This window comes from Strix uralensis, chromosome 25 (genome assembly GCF_047716275.1).
Source record: "Strix uralensis isolate ZFMK-TIS-50842 chromosome 25, bStrUra1, whole genome shotgun sequence".
In the NCBI taxonomy this organism is placed as follows: Eukaryota; Metazoa; Chordata; class Aves; order Strigiformes; family Strigidae; genus Strix; species Strix uralensis.
This window is the reverse complement of record NC_133996.1, coordinates 3,836,101-3,856,667: the sequence shown is the minus strand read 5'-3', so window position 1 is coordinate 3,856,667 and position 20,567 is coordinate 3,836,101. Positions and strand designations below refer to the sequence as shown.

The 20,567-nt window shown below is 62.3% G+C and overlaps 1 protein-coding gene across 1 annotated transcript; it reads right to left on the bottom strand.

The window, feature by feature from the left end:
- Positions 1-820: 820 nt before the first annotated feature.
- ASAP3 (ArfGAP with SH3 domain, ankyrin repeat and PH domain 3) lies at positions 821-19,976 on the bottom strand. The gene is made up of 26 exons (XM_074894156.1): positions 19,713-19,976; positions 16,302-16,374; positions 15,746-15,891; positions 13,890-13,964; positions 13,535-13,584; positions 13,157-13,283; positions 10,869-10,954; positions 10,010-10,085; positions 9,811-9,897; positions 9,382-9,491; positions 8,388-8,457; positions 7,146-7,233; positions 6,682-6,730; positions 6,391-6,578; positions 6,157-6,290; positions 5,461-5,555; positions 4,989-5,169; positions 4,533-4,618; positions 4,292-4,407; positions 4,130-4,197; positions 3,880-3,987; positions 3,510-3,753; positions 3,132-3,405; positions 2,456-2,600; positions 2,119-2,241; positions 821-1,833 (listed from the first exon to the last, which is right to left on the bottom strand). The coding sequence occupies exons 1-26, from the start codon at positions 19,836-19,838 to the stop codon at positions 1,759-1,761; spliced, it is 3,000 nt and encodes a 999-aa protein (XP_074750257.1). The 5' UTR covers positions 19,839-19,976; the 3' UTR covers positions 821-1,758.
- Between the last annotated feature and the right edge of the window lie 591 nt (positions 19,977-20,567).

The window sequence follows — 20,567 nt, the reverse complement described above, 5'->3', positions numbered from 1 at the left end:
GGCTAAATATAGCTGAGTGCGCCGAGCAGGGCCACGATTGCAGGAGCTGGGGGGAGGCGCACGTTGGGGTGCACCGGGACGCGCGTCCGTCCCCGCCGGAGGGGCTGCCAGTGACGGGGCTGGGGCCCGGTGTTGGCAGGGAGAGGGCCCAGGCTGTGGTTTTGCCGCCGGGATGGCTCAGCCGGGGATTCCCGACGGACGCGGGTGCAAACGCTGCAGGCCCGGGGGTTGTTCTTTCCAAACCCGGTGTCCTGCGGCAGCGAGTTCCCTGGGGAAACAAGCTGCGATGACAAATGACACCCCAACACCTCCCGCAGCCTCTTAAGCCGGGCAAGGGCTGAGCCTGCACCAGCGTTTGCTCTGCCGAGCCCCCCAGGAGCACCCAGTGCACGGTGTGCCCACCCGGGGCGGGTGCCAGGAGCCCCCCCAGCACAGGCAGCAGTGGGGTCACGGCTGTGGGGATGCTGTCCCCAGCCTCAAGTGGCACAGGCAGTTGGGATGGGTGGGTGACAGCAAGCGTGCCACCCTAGCTTGTCCCTGCTCCACCACCCAAGGAGGGGGCCGTAGGGTGAGCACCCCCCTCTGTGCACATAGGGAGGATGCCTGTGCCCCAGCCTGGGCCCACACAGCTGCCCAAAACCCAATCTGGTGCACCCACACACACAACCCCCCCACAATAGTGCTCCCCCCGCACAACCCCCCCAAAGCCCAGGGCCCCCTCCCCGATGGGCACCAGCAGGTCACAGAGACCCCCGTGCCCAGGAGCCTCTAGGGTCTGTCACCAGCATCACCTAGGACCCCCCTACATGCACCCAGGCGCTTACAAAAATGATGTTTTTATTAGAAACTAAAGACAGAAACATTTTTTTTAAAAAAAAGGTCATTTTTTGAGATGAAACATTTGATGCACAAACAAGAAGGGGGAGAGGGTAAACTGGGGGGGTACGGAGGCAAGAGGCGCCTGAGGGGCACCGGCACGGGGGGACATTGGTCCCAGAAAAAGCTGCAAGATCCCCTTGGAGAGACCCCCAGGGCCGGGGTGGTGATCCAGCACCCCCCCCAGGCAAGAGACATGGGGCTGGGGCTCTGCAGTGCCACCTGAACACCCCCCCCCCCCGATCAGGAAACAGTCAATTTTGGGGGAGCTTTGAAGTATCCCCAAGCCCCACCAGCACAGGCCACTCCCAGAGCCTGGGGGGTGCCGGGGACCCTCCAGCCCCCGCCCCAGGCAAGGTCAATAAAAGCCCTTTCCTATTCCCTGCCCATCCCCAAGGCTTCACAGTTGGGGTAGAAAAGAAGGCTGGGGGGCACACAGCTGCTCCCCCCCAGGGCGGGAAGGAGGGTCCATGGCTCCCCAGCCGAGGAGGGTGGGGGGCACCGAGGGCAGCTCCCCCATCACCAATTCCTTGCAGACAGGGGAGAAGAAAGCCCCGGGGATGGGCAGAGCCCACAGAAGAGACGGGAAAGCAGTGGGAGCAGGGGACCAGCACAGAAACCTCAGCCCACTAGTGCAGCGAGCGTGTCTGTGCTCTGCCCCACCCTTCAGCTCTCCCCAGCCACCACCCATGGCTGGTTTTCCCAACTGGGGAGGGGGGTCTCTGAACCCCTCCTTGGAGAGCAGTGTCCAGCTGGGCTGGATGGTCCCATGCCAGGGTCTCAGGCACACGTTCCTCGTGGCCTGGCTCTGCTGTGGCTGGTGGGGAGCTGCCTCAGGTCCTGGCCAAGGGGACAGGGATAAAAGGGGCCACCGCCACCCAGTCAGTCTTGCAAGAGGTGGACGAAGCTGGCTGGGAAGACTCCGGTGCGGGAACCGTCACCCTCGATGAAGCCAACCTGGGGGTGCAGAGAGTGGTGGGGTCGGGGGGGGGTAGGAGTCCCATCTTGAGCAGGGGAGAAGCTTTGGGGTCCATATCCCAATTCCGAGGGGGATTTAAAGAGGCAAAGCCGTGGTGATACCTCAGCAGGAGCCCCCCCAGCCCTCCTCCATGCACAGATGGGGCAGGGGGCACCCATCTACGCCCCCCATGAACACCCAGCCTCCTCCTGAAGAAAACTGGGGGGTGGGGAAGGGAGCAGGGATGGGACCCCAGCACCCATGGGTGCCCCGCTGACACTCACCCAGCTCTGCTCGTCCTCCTCCCGTGTCACCACGATCACCTCTCCCTTGGAGAAGGTCAGCTCTCGCGCTTTGTCCCCCTTGCAGTCAGCCACCGCCTTCACCCGCTTCTGCCTCCCCTTGGCCTGCCCAAGCAGAGGGGTGGGCAAGGGGGTGACAGACCCCCCCCCCCCCAAGTCCACCCCCAAGGGCGGTGCAGGGATGTGACACCCCTGATCCTTCCATCCACCACCGCAGGATATGGGGAACTGGGATGCTTGGGGATGGAGAGGGTGACCCCCCACACACACACCGCCCCCCCCTCTGAGACACCCCCCACCCCCGAGTCATGGGACCTACCGGAGCAAATCTCCTTGGCATGGGCACGGGGGGCACCTTGCTCAGCACAGGGTCCTCGGGGCCACCGGGGCTCTGGGGGGACACGGCCGACCCCGCTTTGCCCACCACACCACTGATGCGCCGGTACGAGCGGGTGCTCTCCGAGCTGCCAGGGACAGGGGGGACAGTGTCACCCCCTCTCTGCTGGTGCCTTCCCCTGCCCTGTCCCCCATCCTGCGAGGTCTCAGGGAGGTCAGGGCTCCCCCATGGGACCCAAGGGAGCAGGGTCCCACCCACAGCCCGCTGGGTGCTGATGGAGAAGGGCCCCAGCACCCATCCTTCCTCAGACAAGCCCATCCCACCACAACTTTCAAAAAGAGAGAAAAAAAATCAATTTGATAATTTGCAGGGGGTCTTGATCTTGCTGTCACCCCCAAATAATGTGTCACCTTCTCAAGGGACAACCCAGCACCCCCACAGCTGCCCTTGTCCCCTCCTGTGTCCCAGGGTCAGCATCCCTTGGGGCCTCCAGGTCAGGGTGGGGACCCTCTTGCTCCGCACCCCCCAGGGACAATTTGGGGTTCCCCACGCCCAGGGTGGGGCCAGCAGGGGTTGAAGCTGATCTGCCAGCACCATGCAATGACTCCCCAACACCCAGCGCACCCCCACGCTGGGGAGGGAAGGGAGGTGTCCCTACCCAAACTTGACGGGGGGGATGTCAGGGGCTGTGCTGCTCGGTGAGGGCTGCCCAGGTGGGGGGCTCAGCTCTGTCCCCCGCCGTGTGCTGCTGCTCTCCGTCTCCGAGCGGGTCTCCCAGTACGCTGCCCGCCGGCTCTCACTGGGGCTGCGGGGGCCGGGGGCGCCATCCAGGGCGCCCACGCTGCCGGCAGAGGTGGGGCTGCGCAGCGCCAGAGCCTCCGCAACTCCGGGGAAATGTGGCTCCGACGCCTGCCGGGGAAGCTCGGGGCGCTCTGGCGGGGGGACACATGCGATGGGAACAATAAACCTAATGTCCAGGTGAAGGGACAGCCCCACCATGGGCGACACACACCCCCCCCTCCACACCCTGACTCACCAGTGGGGCTGTGGCTGGGTTTGGGGCGGGAGCTGCCCCGCGTGGGGTTTTTGAGGGGCAGCGGCGGGGGGATCTCCTCGCTGTGGGCCCGGCGGGGCGCGGGACGCGAGGGCACCAGGATGCTCTCGTAGGTCTTGTTGGTGATGTCCATCCCCATGCAGCTCCAGCGGGTCTGGGGGCAGGCGGGCGGGGGGCTGGCAGCCAGCGGCGACGTGCCCTTGAAGGAGCGCTGGAGGGGGCTCACCTGGGGGCAGACACCCGGCTCCAGGGCTGCCCCCACTGCTACCAGCCCCTCCAGTAGGGTCTGCACCCCCCCAGCCCCCTTGCTGGGGACATGGGGTCCCCCGCCTCGCCACCATCCCACAGGCACCTTCTCCTCCAGCTCGTCCTCGCTGTCGTAGGGGAACTCCTGGGGGGGCTCCCAGTCGTAGTCGACGTGGATCTGCAGGGAGAGCTTCCCCGCCTGCGCCTGCTCCAGCTGCCAGACAGGGCAGGTCAGGGGGGTCTCAGCACCGGGGGACAAGTTCTGACAGCCCCCCACTTCTGTGCCAGCCCTCCCCCAGCACTTCGGTCCCCTCTCCCCAGGCTGAGCATCTCCCCCATCCCACCATCCCACCTACCAGCTCTTCACACTCGGTGTGCTTGAGCCTCCTCGCCACGTCCAAAGCCGTCTCGCCCGCCGCGTTCACTGCCCGAGGGATGAAAGGGGCCGGATCCAGGTTACAGCCTCACCGCTCCGCTCCCACCAGAGAGCCCCAAAACCCCCCATTCCAGCTGCATACCCGTGGCGAAGGCGGCTTTGCCCTTCAGGAGCAGCTTGAGGCAGTTGGGCTGGTTGTAGAGTGCGCCGTAGTGCAACGCCGTGTTCCCATCCTGCGTTACCCGGTCCAGCGTCCCCCTGCGCAGGGCCACCGGCAAGAAATTCAAGGCTCAAGAGCCCATGAGCATCAGTTCCCCACGTTTGTGCAACCTCCTCCCTGTATGGGAGCAGGGAGGGGACACTGCAAGCACCTGGGGACGCACCCGTTCTGGATGATGAAGTCCACCAGAGGAAGGGATGATCTGTCAGCATGGCGCACGGCCATGTGCAACGCCAGCTCGCCCGTGTCCTGCCAAGAGACGGAAGGGAGAGGAGAGCTGGACCCAAGGAAGCTTCATCTCCCCCAAGATGGAGGGGAGAAGAGAGCTGGGCCCAAGGAAGCTTCATCTCCTCCAACATGGAGAGGAGAAGAGAGCTGGACCCAAGGATGCTTCATCTCCTCCAACATGGAGGGGAGAAGAGAGCTGGGCCCAAGGATGCTTCACCTCCTCCAACATGGAGAGGAGAAGAGAGCTGGGCCTGAGGATGTTCATCTTTCCAAGGGCACATCTCCACCCAAACGCCGGGAAAGCCTTGAGCATGGGCACCCAGAGAGAGGAAAAAATCCATTTAAGCTTCCCAGCAGAGGGAGCTGGGTGGTGTGGCAGCATGGGGCTCACCTGGCCCTCGGGGCTGGCCAGGGGCTTGGCCAGATCATGGCCCTCTGCGAAGGCCTGGAGCAGGGCCAGGAGGTCGCGGGTGCGAATGGCTTCCCAGAGGCGGTGGGGATCGTCGCGGCCGCTTTTCTGCACGTAGCGCCGCTCCATGTACTTGGCCACGATGTACTCCTTGCGGGCGGCCCTGCGGGAAGGGACAGGCATGCAGACCCCCCCCTCATCCCCACTGCAGCCGGAGGTACTCAGGGCTCCTGTCTCCTCCCGAAGCCTCAGGATCAGGGGGAAGCCTTAAAAAAGGTGCAGATCCCCACCAAAATCCAGGCGATGACAGCAGGATCCCCCCTCTCCCATCTCCAGGTTGTCTCAGAGCTGATGGGCAGCAGCACAGGGATGAAGGCAGACCATGCACTGTGCATTCCCCCTCCTCCTCCTCCTCCCAGCGTACCCCGAGCCCCCTGGCCAGTGGCCAACTCACATATCGCTGCCGGCCGAGGGCTTGGGGCAGTCCTGCGCGGGCAGCGTGGCCTCCATGATCTCGTTAAAGCGGGTGTTCCCGACGCTGACAGCCAGCTGCGGCGAGAGAGGGACGGGGGAGATGAGCCCTCCCGGCCATGCTCACCCTGCCCTGGTCAGATCCCCATCCCCATCCCGGAGGCAGAGGGAAGGAATCCACTGGATCCACCCAGGACCTTCCCAGAGCAGCATCTCCCCCAAGGATGATGATTTTTCATGGCAGGGGAAGTCTGTTCTAAAAGGGAGCAAATCCTGGGGGGGCTGTCAGCATCCCCCCTTGGCTTAGCAAGAGGCTTTGCAGAGCCCCCAGACCACCGCGCTGGGGGCTGCAAACTGCTACTGGGGAAACTGAGGCAAGTTTGCGAGCACTGGAGCAAACTGGGCACAGATGGGATGACAGAATCATCACAGAATCATTCAGGTTGGAAAAGACCCCCGGGATCAGCGAGTCCAACCCTCAGCCCGACTCTACAAAGTTCTCCCCTACACCACATCCCCCAACAGCTCACCCAAACGACCCTTAAACACACCCAGGGATGGGGACTCCACCCCCTCCCTGGGCAGCCTCCTCCAGGGATGGAGGAGGAGGGATGAACGCTGTGTCCCAGGAAGTCTGGGAGCTGCAGAGGGTCATCTCCAAGCTCAGGGAGCAGCTTACCAGCAGCTCCGAGGTGCTGAGGACGTCCAGGGTGAGGGACTGGATGCGGGAGTAATGCACACCCAGCTCGCGATGGATGCCGGAGCACTCGATGCACGTCAGGATGCCCAGATTGGTGGAGAGCCACGTGGGGTCTGCAGGAGGGAGCGGCATGGGGCTCAGCACCACCACCCACCCCAGGGTACCCAACCCACACCCAGAGCCGGAGGGGACACACGCCAAGCCCTGACCTACCCGGGGCCCCGCAGTCACAACACTGTTTGTTTCCCGGCATGTTCTTCACCTCGCTGATGACCAGCTTGGTGAGCTCCTGCACGCCGCCGTCCGCCCCGCTGCCCGCCGCCGCCCCGCCGCCGTTGGGCTCCCCCTTGAAGGCGTTGCTCAGGGCTTCGTCCTTGCTGTTCTGTAGCACCGAGACCCACCTGGGCAGGAGGGAGCCTTGTGAGGAGGAGGAAGAGGAGGAGGATGGGGAAGGCAGAGCAGGATCTGGCACCGCAAGGAGTGGGGATGGGCTGTGGCACTTACACAACGCACTCCTGCTCGTCCTCTGCTTGGAAGTGATACGTCCTGTTGTCTGCAGGGATGGGGAGAGGGGGGAGAAGGTGAATAGGGGGGTTTGGGGATGCCCAAGACCACAGAAAGGGGCTGAAACTACTCCAAAGGGGCTGCTTTAAAATGAAATAAAATCACTGCACATCACTCATCCATCACCCAAGCCCCGTTGCAACCTCTTTTTGTCTTGAGCTTGCTAGATCTCCTTGGAGAGGTTGGTCCTTCCTCCATAAAAGCAGCTGGGGAGACGCCCAGAGCTGGATTGAAAGGGCAAAGGGTGCCCAGGTGCTGTGGCAGGGCTGGCAGAGGGCCAGCCGGCCGCTGGGAAAACCCGCTCAGGATGTTCTCCTCCAAAAAGGGAGCTGCTGTCCACAGCTTGGCCACCTCTGGGTCAAACGCACCCACCCCAGCTCCGGCATCCCGCTCCGGGCACTCACGCGTCACCAGGTCGAAGCATTTCTTCTCCTCGGCGTGGGGCCGCACCTGGCAGGTGAGGAGGTTCAGCTTGACGGGGGGACGGTTTATCTGCCAGGTGCGAGGACAAGAGGCAGGTTAAAGGACTGGGAAGGAGTGGGACAGAATCCCAGAATCATCTTGGTTGGAAAAAGCCCTTGAAGCTCCCCCAGTCCAACCATGAACCTCACCCTGACCGTTCCCAACTCCACCAGATCCCTCAGTGCTGGGTCAACCCGACTCTTCAACCCCTCCAGGGATGGGGACTCCCCCCCTGCCCTGGGCAGCCCATTCCAACGCCCAACAACCCCTTCTGCAAAGAAATCCTTCCTAAGAGCCAGTCTGACCCTGCCCTGGCGCAGCTTGAGGCCATTCCCTCTTGTCCTGGTGCTTGTTCCTTGGCTCAAGAGACTCCTCCCCCCTCTCTGCACCCTCCTTTCAGGGAGTTGGAGAGGGCCATGAGGTCTCCCCTCAGCCTCCTCTTCTCCAGACTAAACCCCCCCAGTTCCCTCAGCCGCTCCCCATCAGACCTGTGCTCCAGACCCTGCACCAGCTCCGTTGCCCTTCTCTGGACACGCTCGAGTCATTCAATGGCCTTTTTGGAGTGAGGGGCCCAAAACTGAACCCACTCATCGAGGGGCGGCCTCACCAGTGCCGAACCCAGGGGTCAGATCCCTTCCCCTGTCCCTGCTGGCCACGCTAGTGCTGATACAAGCCAGGATGCCATTGGCCTTCTTGGCCACCTGGGCACACTGCTGGCTCCTGTTCAGCCAGCATCACCAAGCAACGGCAACTCCAGTGGGACAACAACTATTCCCAGAGGGTCCATCCTGGGATAACCATGTGAACGGGACCCTCTCTGACCCTTTGCAGCAAGGACAGGACTGGGAAATGTCCCTGAGCTGCCATCTCTGGCCCCGCTGCAGTTCTCAGCCTCCACCACCAAGGGGCAGCACTCCCCTCCCAAACCACCCCAGCCCCCTTTGACCTTGTCTGGTACCTCAATGCCCACCTCACTGAACCAGCCAAACTCACCGTCCCCTCCCATTGACACCCATCAAACATGGGGGACCCTCATTTCGTACATCCAGTCCCAGCTCATACTAAATTTTAAGCCAGGCAAATCTGTGACCAGTTTGGGTAAAACTAAACCTGAAATCCAACAGATACCAACGCTCAAAGGGTGACTTCAAGGGTCAGGGTTGCAGCCCCCCGCTGCTCCTCACCGTGCTGTGGGAGATGGTCAGGCAGCCGTACTTCACACCGCACTTCCTCTTCTGCCACACTTTGCGGATCCTGAGGAGGAGGAGGAAGAGGAGGACTCAGGACGCGTTGCACAGCCCTGACCACCCACATCATCTGCCGCCTAAACCACTCACAGCAGCCCTCAGCAGAGGCCTGATGGCTGTCTGGACGTGTGGTTGTGCTTCCTGTAACTCACAGAGCACAAAATGTCCCGCTGAGCGGGCTGGCCACGGGCCGTGCTGGCCAACAGCATCACAGATCTGGTAGCCCCAGTTCAGCAAATCCCATAACCATCCGCTCAAAACCTGGTGCCCATCACCCAGAAGTCCACTAAAAGGTGGAGATCTCCTCTTTGCAGCTCTAAGTGTTTTATTTTTCACCCTAGATGATCCCACCAGGATGCTTTCTCCCTCCTTGCCCAAGAAACAAGGAATTTCTTCCCCTCCCACCAGCCGCACAGCACACAGCTCTTCAGGGTGAACTTGGCACTGGGTGGCTGTTCCTGGAGACCCACATCTGAGGACGCTACACCCACACCACACCAACCACTGTGCCCAGCCCAGGAGAGCATCCCGGGAGAAGCACCCCAGGCATCGGAACCTGCTGGGGGCCTTCAGGTAAGAAAGGGGCTGATGACACCAAGCCATCGCGGGGGAAGGTCCCCTGCACCACCTCCAAACCTCCTCCTTCCCCAACTGCAGTTGGAGACCCACCAACCCCTGACCACCAGCTCTCAGGTCTCCTCCAGCCTGGGGAAAAAAAAAAAACACTCTCCAAGCGTTGATGGATGTTTAAGACCAGATGGGACCAATTGCACCCAAAGACCTGTCAAACAACCACCAAAAACCTCACTCAAACAGTTCCACCTCGGGATGTCCCAGCCCTGGGGCCTCCCCCAAGCCTGGTGCTCTCCCAGCCCACAGCAACACTGGGACGGAGCCGGGAGCTCTCTGGACAAATAACACTCATCCTCACCCATCGCTCTTCTTGTACAGAAATCCCGACTTCTCCGTCCCATACTGCTTGTTCCCTTGGTGCTGGTGGATGCTGTAGCCGCTGCCAGAGTTCTTCCTGCTCAGGTTTTCCTGAGCTCACCCAGGGGGGGAAAAAAAGCATTTAAAAAGGAAAGTGAGAGGTGCAGAGGTGGCTGCTACCCCCAAGTGACCTCATCCTTAGGTGGGTGCAGTGTCCGTCGGGATGCCAGAGACCCCCGTCCCCTCCCAGCCTCTGAGTATCACCCAGATCTCTTGCTCTGCTCCCATGGATGTCCCCTTTGGTCCCCACCTCCCCTTTCCCCGCTGCTCCCCGTGCCCAAGCTAACCCCAGGGCACCCACCCCTCCTTAGCACCCAGCACCCTCCCGACCCTCCTTCCCAGCTCCCCCCTGCCCACCCCAGGCTCTCACCTCCTTGCTCTCCAGCTGCAGGATGCTGCGGAGGGAATCACGGGTCTGCGTGAGCTGCTTCACCTCCTCCTCTTGCGCTTGGTGGAGCTGGAAAAGGAGGCAGCTGCCCTCACTGCTGCACTGAATGCGGGCGTTCTCAGGGGCTGGCACCTCGGGGGACACGTCTGAGCGATGCTGGATGGCAGGCGGGGGGACTTACCGCATGGAGGGACACAGCAAGCTTCTCAATGAAGGGGTAGAGGTTCTGGGCAGCCTTCCAGCCGTCTTGGAAGAAACTGGGCATTTATTGAATGTGATTAAGATGCAGATGGGGAGGATGGAAGAAAAAAAAAAAAAGAGTTTTTTTAGAGAAAATGTGGCAGGAGACCATAGCAACCCCCTGGGAAGCTGCTCTTGCTCTTGCTGCTTCTGGGACCTGGAGAGATCCCACCAAAGGCCAAGCCCAGCCCATGGGGTCTGGATACCCCAAATATTTGGGGTGTGTGGGATGCAGGATTGGCCTCTTATTCAATGCAAGCTCATCCCATTAGGAACCAGCCCTTTTGGAGGCCAGATCCTGGGGGGTCTCTGGGTCACAGCCACACTCGGGGTCATGTTCTTGGCCAACATGACTGTCCCCTCCCTGCCTCAGTTTCCCCACTTGAGAGCTGGAGGAGATGACACGACACCCACACGCTGCTACTCCAGCCTCATGGAGCAAGGGGAAAGGCGAGGGGATGTTAATCCTTGCTCCGAGCGCCCTCGTTACGAGCCCCACGGCTAACAGCGGAGCTCTGCTGAACTCATCCCTGGAAATCTATCCAGAAACCAAATCATCGGATATATCCTGAGCCAACCCCCTTCCCCCAGCCCCCATGGACACGTTTACAGCTCCTCAAGCCAACAAAGCACATTTCAACTCCTCAGCTACGACCAGAGAGTGACAGGCTCTGCCCAGCATCTTCACCAACAGCTTTATGGAGCTGGGATGGAAGAAGGTGCCCCCAGACCCTCATGGGACGTCCCAGGGGTGACAACAGACCTCAGGGATGAACCACCTTGACCCAGGTGGCACCTACTTGTGCTGAGCGTGGAAAAACTTGATGAGGCTCTGCAGAAAATCTGGTCCTTGCTTCATCTGAGACTCGCTGGCTTTCAGCAGGTACTGGAGAAGAAGACACCCAGTTAGGTGATGGAGATAAGGCCCGGCTGAAAATACCCTGGAGGAAAAAGCAAGAGCCTGCCCAGCCCTCGCCTCCCTTCCCGGCATGGGGAGGAGGGTTAAAACACTGGCTGGCTTTCAAGAAGTCGAGTCACGACGTTGGATTTGAAAGCAGCTCACTGGGGACCACCCTCAGAAAACCTGGCTCTGGAATTCCTCCAAGCCCTGAAAAGTTCAAGGACCAAGGCAGGCCCCCGGGGTTTCCAGCCGAGCATGCTTCTCCCGCTGCTCATTACTTCTGGAGTTAATAAATAACCAAAACCCAAGGCAGCTTGCAAAGAAAAAAAAAAAAATAGCCCAAATGTTTTTTAAGACATGACCCCTTTGCTCCCAAAAAATCAGCTTTCAAGCAGCGAGCGCCTGCGGCACACCAGCCCCGGAGGTCTGCAGTCCTCGCGGAGGTGTCCCGTGGGATGGGGAATTTCAGCTTTATGCATCAAACCCATCCATCAGCTGCAGGCAGAAAAGACAAGACCCAGAGCCTTGCTCACCCCGAGCAAAATAAGGGAGGGAAGAAATTTTCCCCCTGCAAGCTCCTCCCCAGGCCCGCACAGCTGCTGGAGGATGGTTTCCAGCGGGAGGCGAGGGGAGGGGAAGCAGCCCTGAGCTCCGAGGGCTTTCTGTGGTGGGGAAGCACCACGGCAGGATAGAGCCCCCAGGATGGAGCCTCCCGGTGCCCCAGGGCACTCCGGGACCCGCTGCACAGCAAGGGGTCACCTGGGCTGGGGAGGGATGTTAAATTGCTCCGTGTAAGCTGGAGCTGCAAAGGCAATGTAGCACCCAACCCAGAGCCCTGGGGTGCCTGGTGCCAGCTGCACCCCCTGAACAAAGTCCCAGCCGGAAAAGGCCACCAGTGCCCAGCTCTCGTGGGACTTCCCTGCCCTGTTACCCATGTCCCAGGGTGACAGGGGCAGAGGAGGGTCCTGGCCAGCGCTGGCTGAGACCCAAGAGCACACGGATGCTCCCAGCATCGCCGGGGTCCAAGTCCAGATCCAGCTGCATCCACCCACCCCACGGCCCCTGGGGGTGTGAGGTGGCCCACGATGAGGAGATGCAACCGCCCCACACATCACCCCTGGGGTGAAATCACATCGTGCCCCCACCCCAGGAAGCAGCAAACACCACCCGCTTATAAACCCACGTGCAACACACCCGCCCCAGCCCTGGCCAGCCCCCTAGAAGAGTTGCCCCCCCATTTCCAGGCCGGCTCCCCAAGAAAGCAGCAGCAGGCTTTGTGCACACCAGCACACACATGTGCCCGCTCACACGCAGCCGCTCTTTGCGGGGCTGCCGGCAGCGGCCCCTCCCCGGCCAGGCTGCAGCTCCGGCGTTTCCATGTGCTGTTATTTATTTCACAGTGGTGCTATTCAAGGGAGTGACTCATCTGGCCGGGTCCCAGCTCCCCGGCCCCATGCTCAGCCCCAGCCCCACTGCAGCAGGCACAGCCTCCTCCCCACACCCCCTGCCCTTTAACGGGGCAGGGGGGGCACAGGGCTGCAGCAGGCTCCATTACTGCTGCCTGGCCCCTGGGGACATGGGAAACCCCTGGGACAACCCGCTGGGGACTTGTCCCCTGCTCAGTGTCACTCTCAAGAGGTTTATGGGGCTGCTGGGGTGGCTGGAGCCAGGACACCTGGGTCCCTCCTCGCTGGGGGGGTCTGACATCGGGTCTCCATCCTTCACCTATTTCCATCTCACCTCCTGAGTACCGACCCCCAGGACCATCAGGGATCTGGGGCTGCTCAGGAGCCTCCCTAACCAAAACCAAGAGCAGTTTTAAGAATAGGGCAAAAGTGCAAAGCCAACCTCAGGGATATTATCCAAAAAGCTCATTTTTTGCCCCAAACGTCAGCCTCTGGCTTTGCAGAGGAGTAGGAGCAGGGCTGGGAGGATGCGGGTGCTGCAGGGTAACCCATGGGTGCCCTTCACAGCCACATCCCACCGGGACCCCACGATAGGGACAGGACAGGAATCCCTGAGCTGGGACCGGGACGGCCGAGGGTCCCGCACTGCATCCACGTAGGGCTGCTTCGATGGTGGGGACGGGGACAGGCTCCGACCTCCCCACGCTCTGAGCAGAGAGGTCCCCTGTGTCCCCCCCAGGGCCAAATAGTCTCCATCCCGCCACCCCGGCACAGCCCCTACCTCGCACATGTGGAGCTGGAAGAGCCGCCGTTCTTTCTGCATGTCCTCAGCCACCTCCGCTGCGGACGGCTCGGCCTGGATGACCCCCGCCAAGCGGGCTCGCTCCTTCTCCTTCTCCATCTTCCCCCTGCGGGACAGGATGGCGGCAGGTCAGGGAGGGGGGGACAGCCCTGCCCCGAGGCGTGTCCCATGGCGGGTGGGCTACGATGGGGATGGGATCAGGAGAAACATCTCCAGCCTCTGGAGCTGGGAAAGGCTGAAGCGGAGCCCTCCCGATGGCAAACCAGCATCAATCAGTGCCAGCTGCAGCCCCAGGACAAAACACCTTTGTGCAGAGTGGGATTAGGTGGATTTTGCTGGAGGCAGCAGGTTCCTTACACTTTGGTCTCATAATCCTTCCAGGCCTTTTCGATCTGCTTCTTGGAGTCCTGCAGCAAAAGGAGAGAGGGGATGACAGCCCTCAGGGAAGGCAAAAGACCCGGCGGCACCGAAGCGGCTTTGCTCTTCATCACTGCACCCTGCCCTGCTCCTTGGGGACCAGGGATGTCCCCACCGGGTCTTCACCCCTGTCACTCCCAACCCTCACTACTGCCATCCACCCCCAGGTACTTGCTCCCTCCTTCTGGCCACGGGCACGAGCTGAGCCCGTAGCAGGGGGGTCTCGCTGCAATGTGTCCCCAAACCGGTGACCTGCAGCCCCAGAGCATCGGGGACAGTGCCGGAGGGGACTCACCAGGCGGCCGTCCTTCAGCTGCCCCTTCAGCAGGCTGTCCAGGGGGAAGGAGACGATGTTATTCAGGTTTTGCACCTGTGAAGGGTAGAGATGGGGTTACCTGATGGGGGTGCCCACCTCAGGGCAGGCTGAGGAACCGGAGCCTCAGCTCCTTCCCAGCACTGGGAATGTGTGTCCCCCTCCCCAGCTCCATCGCTGCCCCGTGAAGGGTTAATGAGGCTGGAAGTAGGGCCGGATCCAGGCACAGGGCAGGCTGGGGCTTGTTGGAGCTGGCTGCAAGATGTCTGACGTGGGGCCCTTCCCACAAACCACACCAGCGCCGCGGCTGCCAAAACCAAAGCTGTTCCCCCCTGTTGCCACCCCGTCCCTGTCCCCGTCCCCCCACAGCACAGCACCCGGTGATGCCACCAGCCCCTCCACGGCCCCAGGATGCAAAGAACTCCCCCGCCACGATGTTAAAGGGGCTTCCCAAAATATCCCCCTTCCCTGGCCACTGCCATCCCCACCAGTGCCGTGCAGGGGTCTGTGGTGGGGACACACGAGCCCGCTCTGGTCCTGGTGTCCCTCCGTGTGCCCCACAGGGCAGCACCCCACTTTAGTGCTGTGAGAGCAGCTCCAGCGCCCACGCGGGACCTCCCCGCTGCACCCAGATTTCTTTTAAAGGCTCCCACAGGTTTTGGTCCCCAGCAGCACCCAGGGAGAAACACAGCGCTGGGGCAGGGGTCCAGCCCTGAATGAGGGGGGACAGGAACCCCCCTTCCAACAGCTCCAGGGGGATGGGGGACCCCATTTTTGACAGCGCCAGGGGGACTCTGGGAGGGAAAACCTGACTTTTTGGATCTGGTTGAGGGTCCCAGCACATAACCCCGCTCTGGGGAGAGCAGGGGGAACACGGCAGCAGCAGTGGGGCGGGAGGTGGGGGGCCAGCGCTGACCTCACCCAGAAACTGGTCCGACTCCTCCACCGGGACAGATCCTGCAGAGCCCCCCCAGAGCACGGGGGTCCAGCTGGGCTGGGACAGCTGGGATGGGGAAAGGGAGGAGCAGGGAGGCCCGGACTGGGGTAACTGGGAGAGGAAGGCGCCGAAATCTGAAATTCTTGCTGGGGGAAGGGCGGCAGAAATAAATCTCCTCCTTAAGCAGAGCCAGCAGCCAAAAACACCCCTTGGGGAGGGATTCAAAAGGGACCAGAGAGGGGCCCAGCAGCATGGGACCCCCCCCAGGGCTTCACCGCTGGGCGTGCACAGACCCAGCTCCCTCCGGGAGCCGACTCCTCCGCCGGAGCCATTCCCGTGGTGGGGAAGGTGCTGCCGGTTCGGCTCGCAGCCGCCCCTGCCTGCCTGCCCGCCTGCCTGCTTCCCGCGCGGCCGCGGCTCCCCAAGGCCCCGCTGCGCAGCTCGGCGTGGCTTTGATTTACTTCTTGGCAAAGGAGATCAGAGATGCAATTGATGTGAGAAAAAAATAGAAAGAAAGGGGAAAAAAGAAAATAGCAGCTCCAACCGCCCATCGAATCCCAGCGTTGGTGTTCCCAGCGGAGCTGGGAATGAGCTGTAAATCCAGCAGCAGGGGTATCGGATGGTCCAGGAGCACTGGGAGCGTGTCCCTGAGCCTGGGATGGGAGCTGGGGATTGCTGCCTGTGGTAGAGGGCAGCTAAACTGGGAGGAGTGGGGCTGCACTGGGTGGTTTTTCCAAATCCAGATGGATCTTGGAGATTTCCCCTGGCTTAGCAATAGCCAGATGCAGAGAACAGCCTGAGGCTGCACTGGAGACACCACGAACCCCGCGATCCCCCCCTGGGTGGTTAAATCCTCCCCCTGATTTCAGCAGCGTGCCAGGAGGACACGGGGGCAGCTCACCAGGTTCTTGAAGAGCGCCGTGACCTCGCGGGTGAAGACGGCCAGGTTGAGGAAGCCGGTGGAGAGCTCGTGGTTGTTCTGGGAGAGGTGGTTGTTGCCGAAGTTCTCCAGGGCTTCGCTGTACTGCTCCTCATTCTCCACGTGGGCTGTGCGGGGAGACACCGGTGAGGGACACGGGGTGGCCCTGCAGCACCCCATCCCCAGAGATGGTCACATCACGGGGTCCGACCAGCACCTAGCACCCATCTCCCCATCCCTCTGTAGCAGAGCTGGGCTGATCCTGCTGCAGGACAGCAGTGGTGTGCCCTAAACAACCTCCCTAAGGTTCTCAATTTCCCTTTTTACATCTTTTTAAGACAGTTTTTGGCACCCTATCACGTTGCCAGGCTGGCTGGCTGCAAGCACCTATGTCCCCCTCACTGACCAGCACCCATGGCCACCCCGCTGTCCGGCAGCATCACCCCAAGGACAGATGTGACCAGCGTTGGTGGCGGATGGGACCATCACAGACCCCGGTGGCCCGGGGATGCCCATCATCTTTCAAAGCACAACTCACTGAGCCCGGAGATGTGAATGGCTTTCACATATTTCCTGATCCTCTGGAGTATGGCTTGATCCCCATCCAGGCTCTGCGAAAGCGAAGAAAGAAAACAAACGGAGCTCGTTAGCCTTGCCAAGCGCGGCCGCCGCTCCCCCCAGCCCAGCTGGCCCTTGCAAAGGCGGCTGCTCTGCCATGCAGATGTGTGGGGCAGCAGCCAAGCTCCCAGGGCTGGGAGAGGAGCTGGAGGCATCCCGGGGACGCCGGAGTCGCAGCATCCTGCCAGTCCCCTGCCAGGCCTGTGGTCCCCACGGCTTTGGCTCCCAGGCAGGGCTTTGGCTGCCCCCGGAGAGGCCGGGTTCAAGCAAGACGGTAGCAGGGGGTGAGAGGCTCAGCCAGAATGCCCAGCACCTCTTTGGATCCCAGCAGCTTCCAGCAACCATGGAAAATGCCTCCCTGGCTCTTGCAGGGGCTGTTTCAACCAAGGAGGAGATGAAGCATCACGTAGCATGAATACACCAGCCTGTCCCCGCCACCCCAGTGTGTGTCCCCATGGCTCGGGGCCAGGCACGGTGGGAGAGACCTGCGAGGGTGCCCACGGCAGAGCCAAAAACAGGACCCACCTCCCACTGATGCCCGAGAAGGATCTAAATCACATAAATCCCATAACCAGGAATGTGACTTTCCACAACCCCCCCAGCTCATGTAGGGTCTTGGCTGCGGCCCCCAGCACCGTGGGCCTCCCTGCAGCCCCCGCCAGCCGCATCCCGCCCTTGCTTAGAGCACTCCCTGTCCCCAGCCTGGTCCCTCCATCCTTGCTCCATCCCTCCCTACCTGGGCAGCCTCCATCTGCCCCCACCAAGCACAAGGCCAACATCAACCCAACACCAACCTCCCCGTGGCGCTGCCCGCAGAGCACCGTAGCCAAACACACGCCAGCCCCAGCCATCAGGAAAGGGTTAAGGGTGGCTTGGCTGCAGGTACCAGAGGCATGATAACAGGCTGGAAATATTTAGAGGGCGTGAACGGCAAGAAGGGCGAGGGATAAAACTGCGGAGGAATTACAATAAAGAGGCTCCCTTGCTTGCTCGCTTGCACTCTTGCTGAAGGTTTTTGGGCTGATGTCAAGGCCGATTTCCTGACAGCGGGGTCAGCCTGGCTTCGGCGCCGCTCTCCGAGGCCCTCCTCATTGGACGGGATGCTGCGGCTGAGCTTTGGCCAGGATGAGCCAGCTGGGAGGGGACTGGGGCCAAGGCAGGAGCCAAACCCCCAGCCAGAGGGGTCCTGCAATGCAACTACAACGGTGGGGTGCCCCAAAGCCCCCCATGTCCCCTGTCTGCACAAAATCCCGGTGTGCCAGGCTCTCTGGAGCTGCAGGCTGGGGCAGAAGCATCCCCTGCCTTGGGGGGGATGCCCAGGCTGGACACCTGGATGCTCCAGGCTTGTAAACTGGCGTAGCCTCGGGAAGGGGAAACTGAGGCAGCATGAGATGCTCTGGATGCATCACCCTGCAAGCAGGGGAAGAAACTGCTCCGAGTGTCTGGGATGGGGCAGCTCAGCCTGGTGCCAGCTCATGGCCACAGGAGGCTGAATGTGGGGCCAGTGCGAAGCAGGGACTGGGAACAATCTGGGGAAGGACACAGGGGCTTTGGGGAAGGGGTGCATGAGTCAACCAGGGAGGACATGGCAGGCAGAGCTGGGCGCTGGGGTGGTAAATGCAAAGGAAATCACTGCATGGTGCTGCCCCGGCTGCGGGCATCGCTGGTATCCCCAAGGTACCGGGCCAGCTGCTGGGGACAGTCCTCCAGAGTGGGGGTCAGTGATGTCTGGAGCCCCCCACAGCACCCATCACCCTCCAGCCCAGCTCAGGGTCGGGGGAAGCTGAGGACATCGGCACAGCGGGGACGGGAGCACAAGGGACTCCCCGTGGGGACGGAGCAAGGGACAGATCCGCACCTGCACCACAGCCAGCCAGGCTCACAGCCTGGGGACCCCGCGCAGCCACTGCCACCCCCTGCCCAGCCCTGGCAGGATGCTCAATGGGGGCCATTCTTCTGCCTCCTCACTGCCACCAGCTCGTGCCGCCCGGAGAAGGAGCTGCTGCGGGTGCCAGGGGCTGGGCTGGCGACGCTGCCGGCTGGGAGCAGGATGTGGCGCTGCCCTGGGTGCAAAGGGCAGCTCGCGGCAGGGACACGGTATTATTTACATGGTGACGGTGCGAGCCGGGAGCCTGGCTGCCAGCTCTGCCACTGAATGAGCTGGTGGCCTCTGCCATGTCACCCTGCCCCAGCCTGGAGGTGCCTGGTCCAGCTCCAACCACCAAGGGCTGAATCCGACCTTCCAGCCCACTCCAGATACCTCAGGTTCTGCCTCCACAGCCCCCATGAGGGCTCCCCGCAGCCTCCAGTGGGATGGCAGGGGGGGGCTCTGCCCCGTGCCCCCCATGGCATGCACAACAGTGATCACAACTCCCAGCTCAGCCACACTCGCTGGAGTTTTACCAAGCAAACCCCACAGAGACCCCCGCCATTCCCAGGGGGCACTTCTCCCCCTCTCCCCGTCCCCGCTAACCACAGTCACTCCGAGCACCCAAACAAAATTCCTGCTGCTTCCTCCTGCCTGGAGCTGCCTCCCCATTCCCGGCTGAGAGGAAGATCCGTGGCAGCAGCCAACACGTGCTGGCAGGGACCAGGATGCTCCATGGTGGGTCCCCAGATTTCCAGCCCAGGGACACCCACCCCACCGCCCCCGGGGATCCCGGCAGCCCCGACACCTGGGGCCCCACACTCCCTGCCAGCCCTGGCTCCCCTTCAAAGCCATTCCTTCGCTAAGAGGAGTTGGCAAAAGCCACGGGACCAGCTGGAAAGCGCCTTTATTCTAGGCGGGAGAAGGGGGACGAAGGCACCCCACCACCTCCGCCCTTCCCGCAAACGCTGCCGGGTATTTTGGCGGCGGGGGGGAAGCTAAAAATACTCCCCTGGCTTTAATCGCAAGGGGACCCCCCTCCTCAGGGACACCACATCACATCACAGACTCGACAGCGGCTCGAGTCGTGGGGCTGATGCTCTGCCCGGCCCTGGGGGGATGCTCTGGCTCGGGGGGTGGGGGGGGGGCACCTGGAGCTGGAGACAAAACCTTTAAAAAGGAGAGTTTTGCCCATTTCTGCAGGCCTTAGCCCAGAAAAAGGCGCATGCTGGGGCTGCTCGGAGAATGCAAACGGCCACCCTGGCCCAAGGGTCCCCAAGCACCCGCTCAGGGGACCGCCAGCGCAAGGGAGGGGGCTCGGGGCGAACCCCATTAAATAGAAGCCTAAGGAAAGGAGGTGCCCCCCGGGGTGGACACTGGGTGCTGGACCAGCACCTATGGGTGCCAGGGGCTATCCCGGTGCGGGGAGTTCCCAAGCGGGGACCCCCCCCCGGCCCTACTCACCTCCTCCAGAGCCCCCACCGCCCCCCGGCACTTCTGCATCTTGGAGGCGAAGGTGGCGGCGATCGGGGAGCTGAGATCCTCGCCGGTCACGGCCAGGAACTCGGCCACGCTGAGCTGCTCGGGCATGGTGCGGGCGAGGCCGGGGGGGCGCCGGGGGGCGCACCGGGAGCGCGCTTGGAGCGCACCGGGAGCGCCCCGGGGGTGCCGCAGAGGCCCGGCTCAGCGCCCCATGCCCCGCACCGGGAGCACCGCGCCCCGCCGGGGAGTTTCTCCGTCCGTCCCTCCCTCCCTCTCCCCCCCACCCCCCGCCCGCCCCCTCCCCGCCGCCGTCACGTGGGCAGCCCCGCCCTCCCGTTAAAGGCGAAGCGCCCCGGTGCTCCCCACTCCCCCCCCACCCTACCCGGTGACCCCCACCCCGGGCAGCGGGAGATGGAGGGGGAAAGGGAGGGGTGCAAGGTCCCAGGGTGCGGCGGTGAGAGGGAGGGAAAAGAAAATTTAAAAATTAAAAAATAAAACGGGGTGTCAGTGGCTCCGCACCCCCCAGCCTCACTCCAGCACCCACTTCGCCCGAGGAGGGGCTGGCGAGCACCCACCCAGAGGTGGGTGACAACGCAGCGGGTGGAGGGGCAGCACCGTTCCGGGGGGCAGGGGAGGCTGGGACTGAAGCCCAGTTTAGGCACAGAAGTAGTGCAGGGATGGCTTGAGATTAAACCCAGTCCCCGCCGAGCACTGGTTTAACTGGAGGTCGCCCCCACCCTGCCCTTTCTCGGAGCCAGAGGGGACAATCCCCCCTTGGGCAGAGAGCCATCCAGGGAGCCCCCACCGGAGGGGACCTCTGCAGCCACCCATCCCCTT

Bases quoted from the DNA above. Each gene is read 5' to 3' on its own strand.
- ASAP3 (XM_074894156.1), bottom strand. From the start codon at position 19,838: ATGCCCGAGCAGCTCAGCGTGGCCGAGTTCCTGGCCGTGACCGGCGAG. The intron at 13,585-13,889 runs GTGAGTCCCCTC...CTTTTGCTGCAG, and splicing joins AGCTGAAGGACGGCCGCCTG to GACTCCAAGAAGCAGATCGA. The intron at 4,619-4,988 runs GTGAGCCCCATG...GTCTCTTGGCAG, and splicing joins TGGCCAGCCCCGAGGGCCAG to GACACGGGCGAGCTGGCGTT.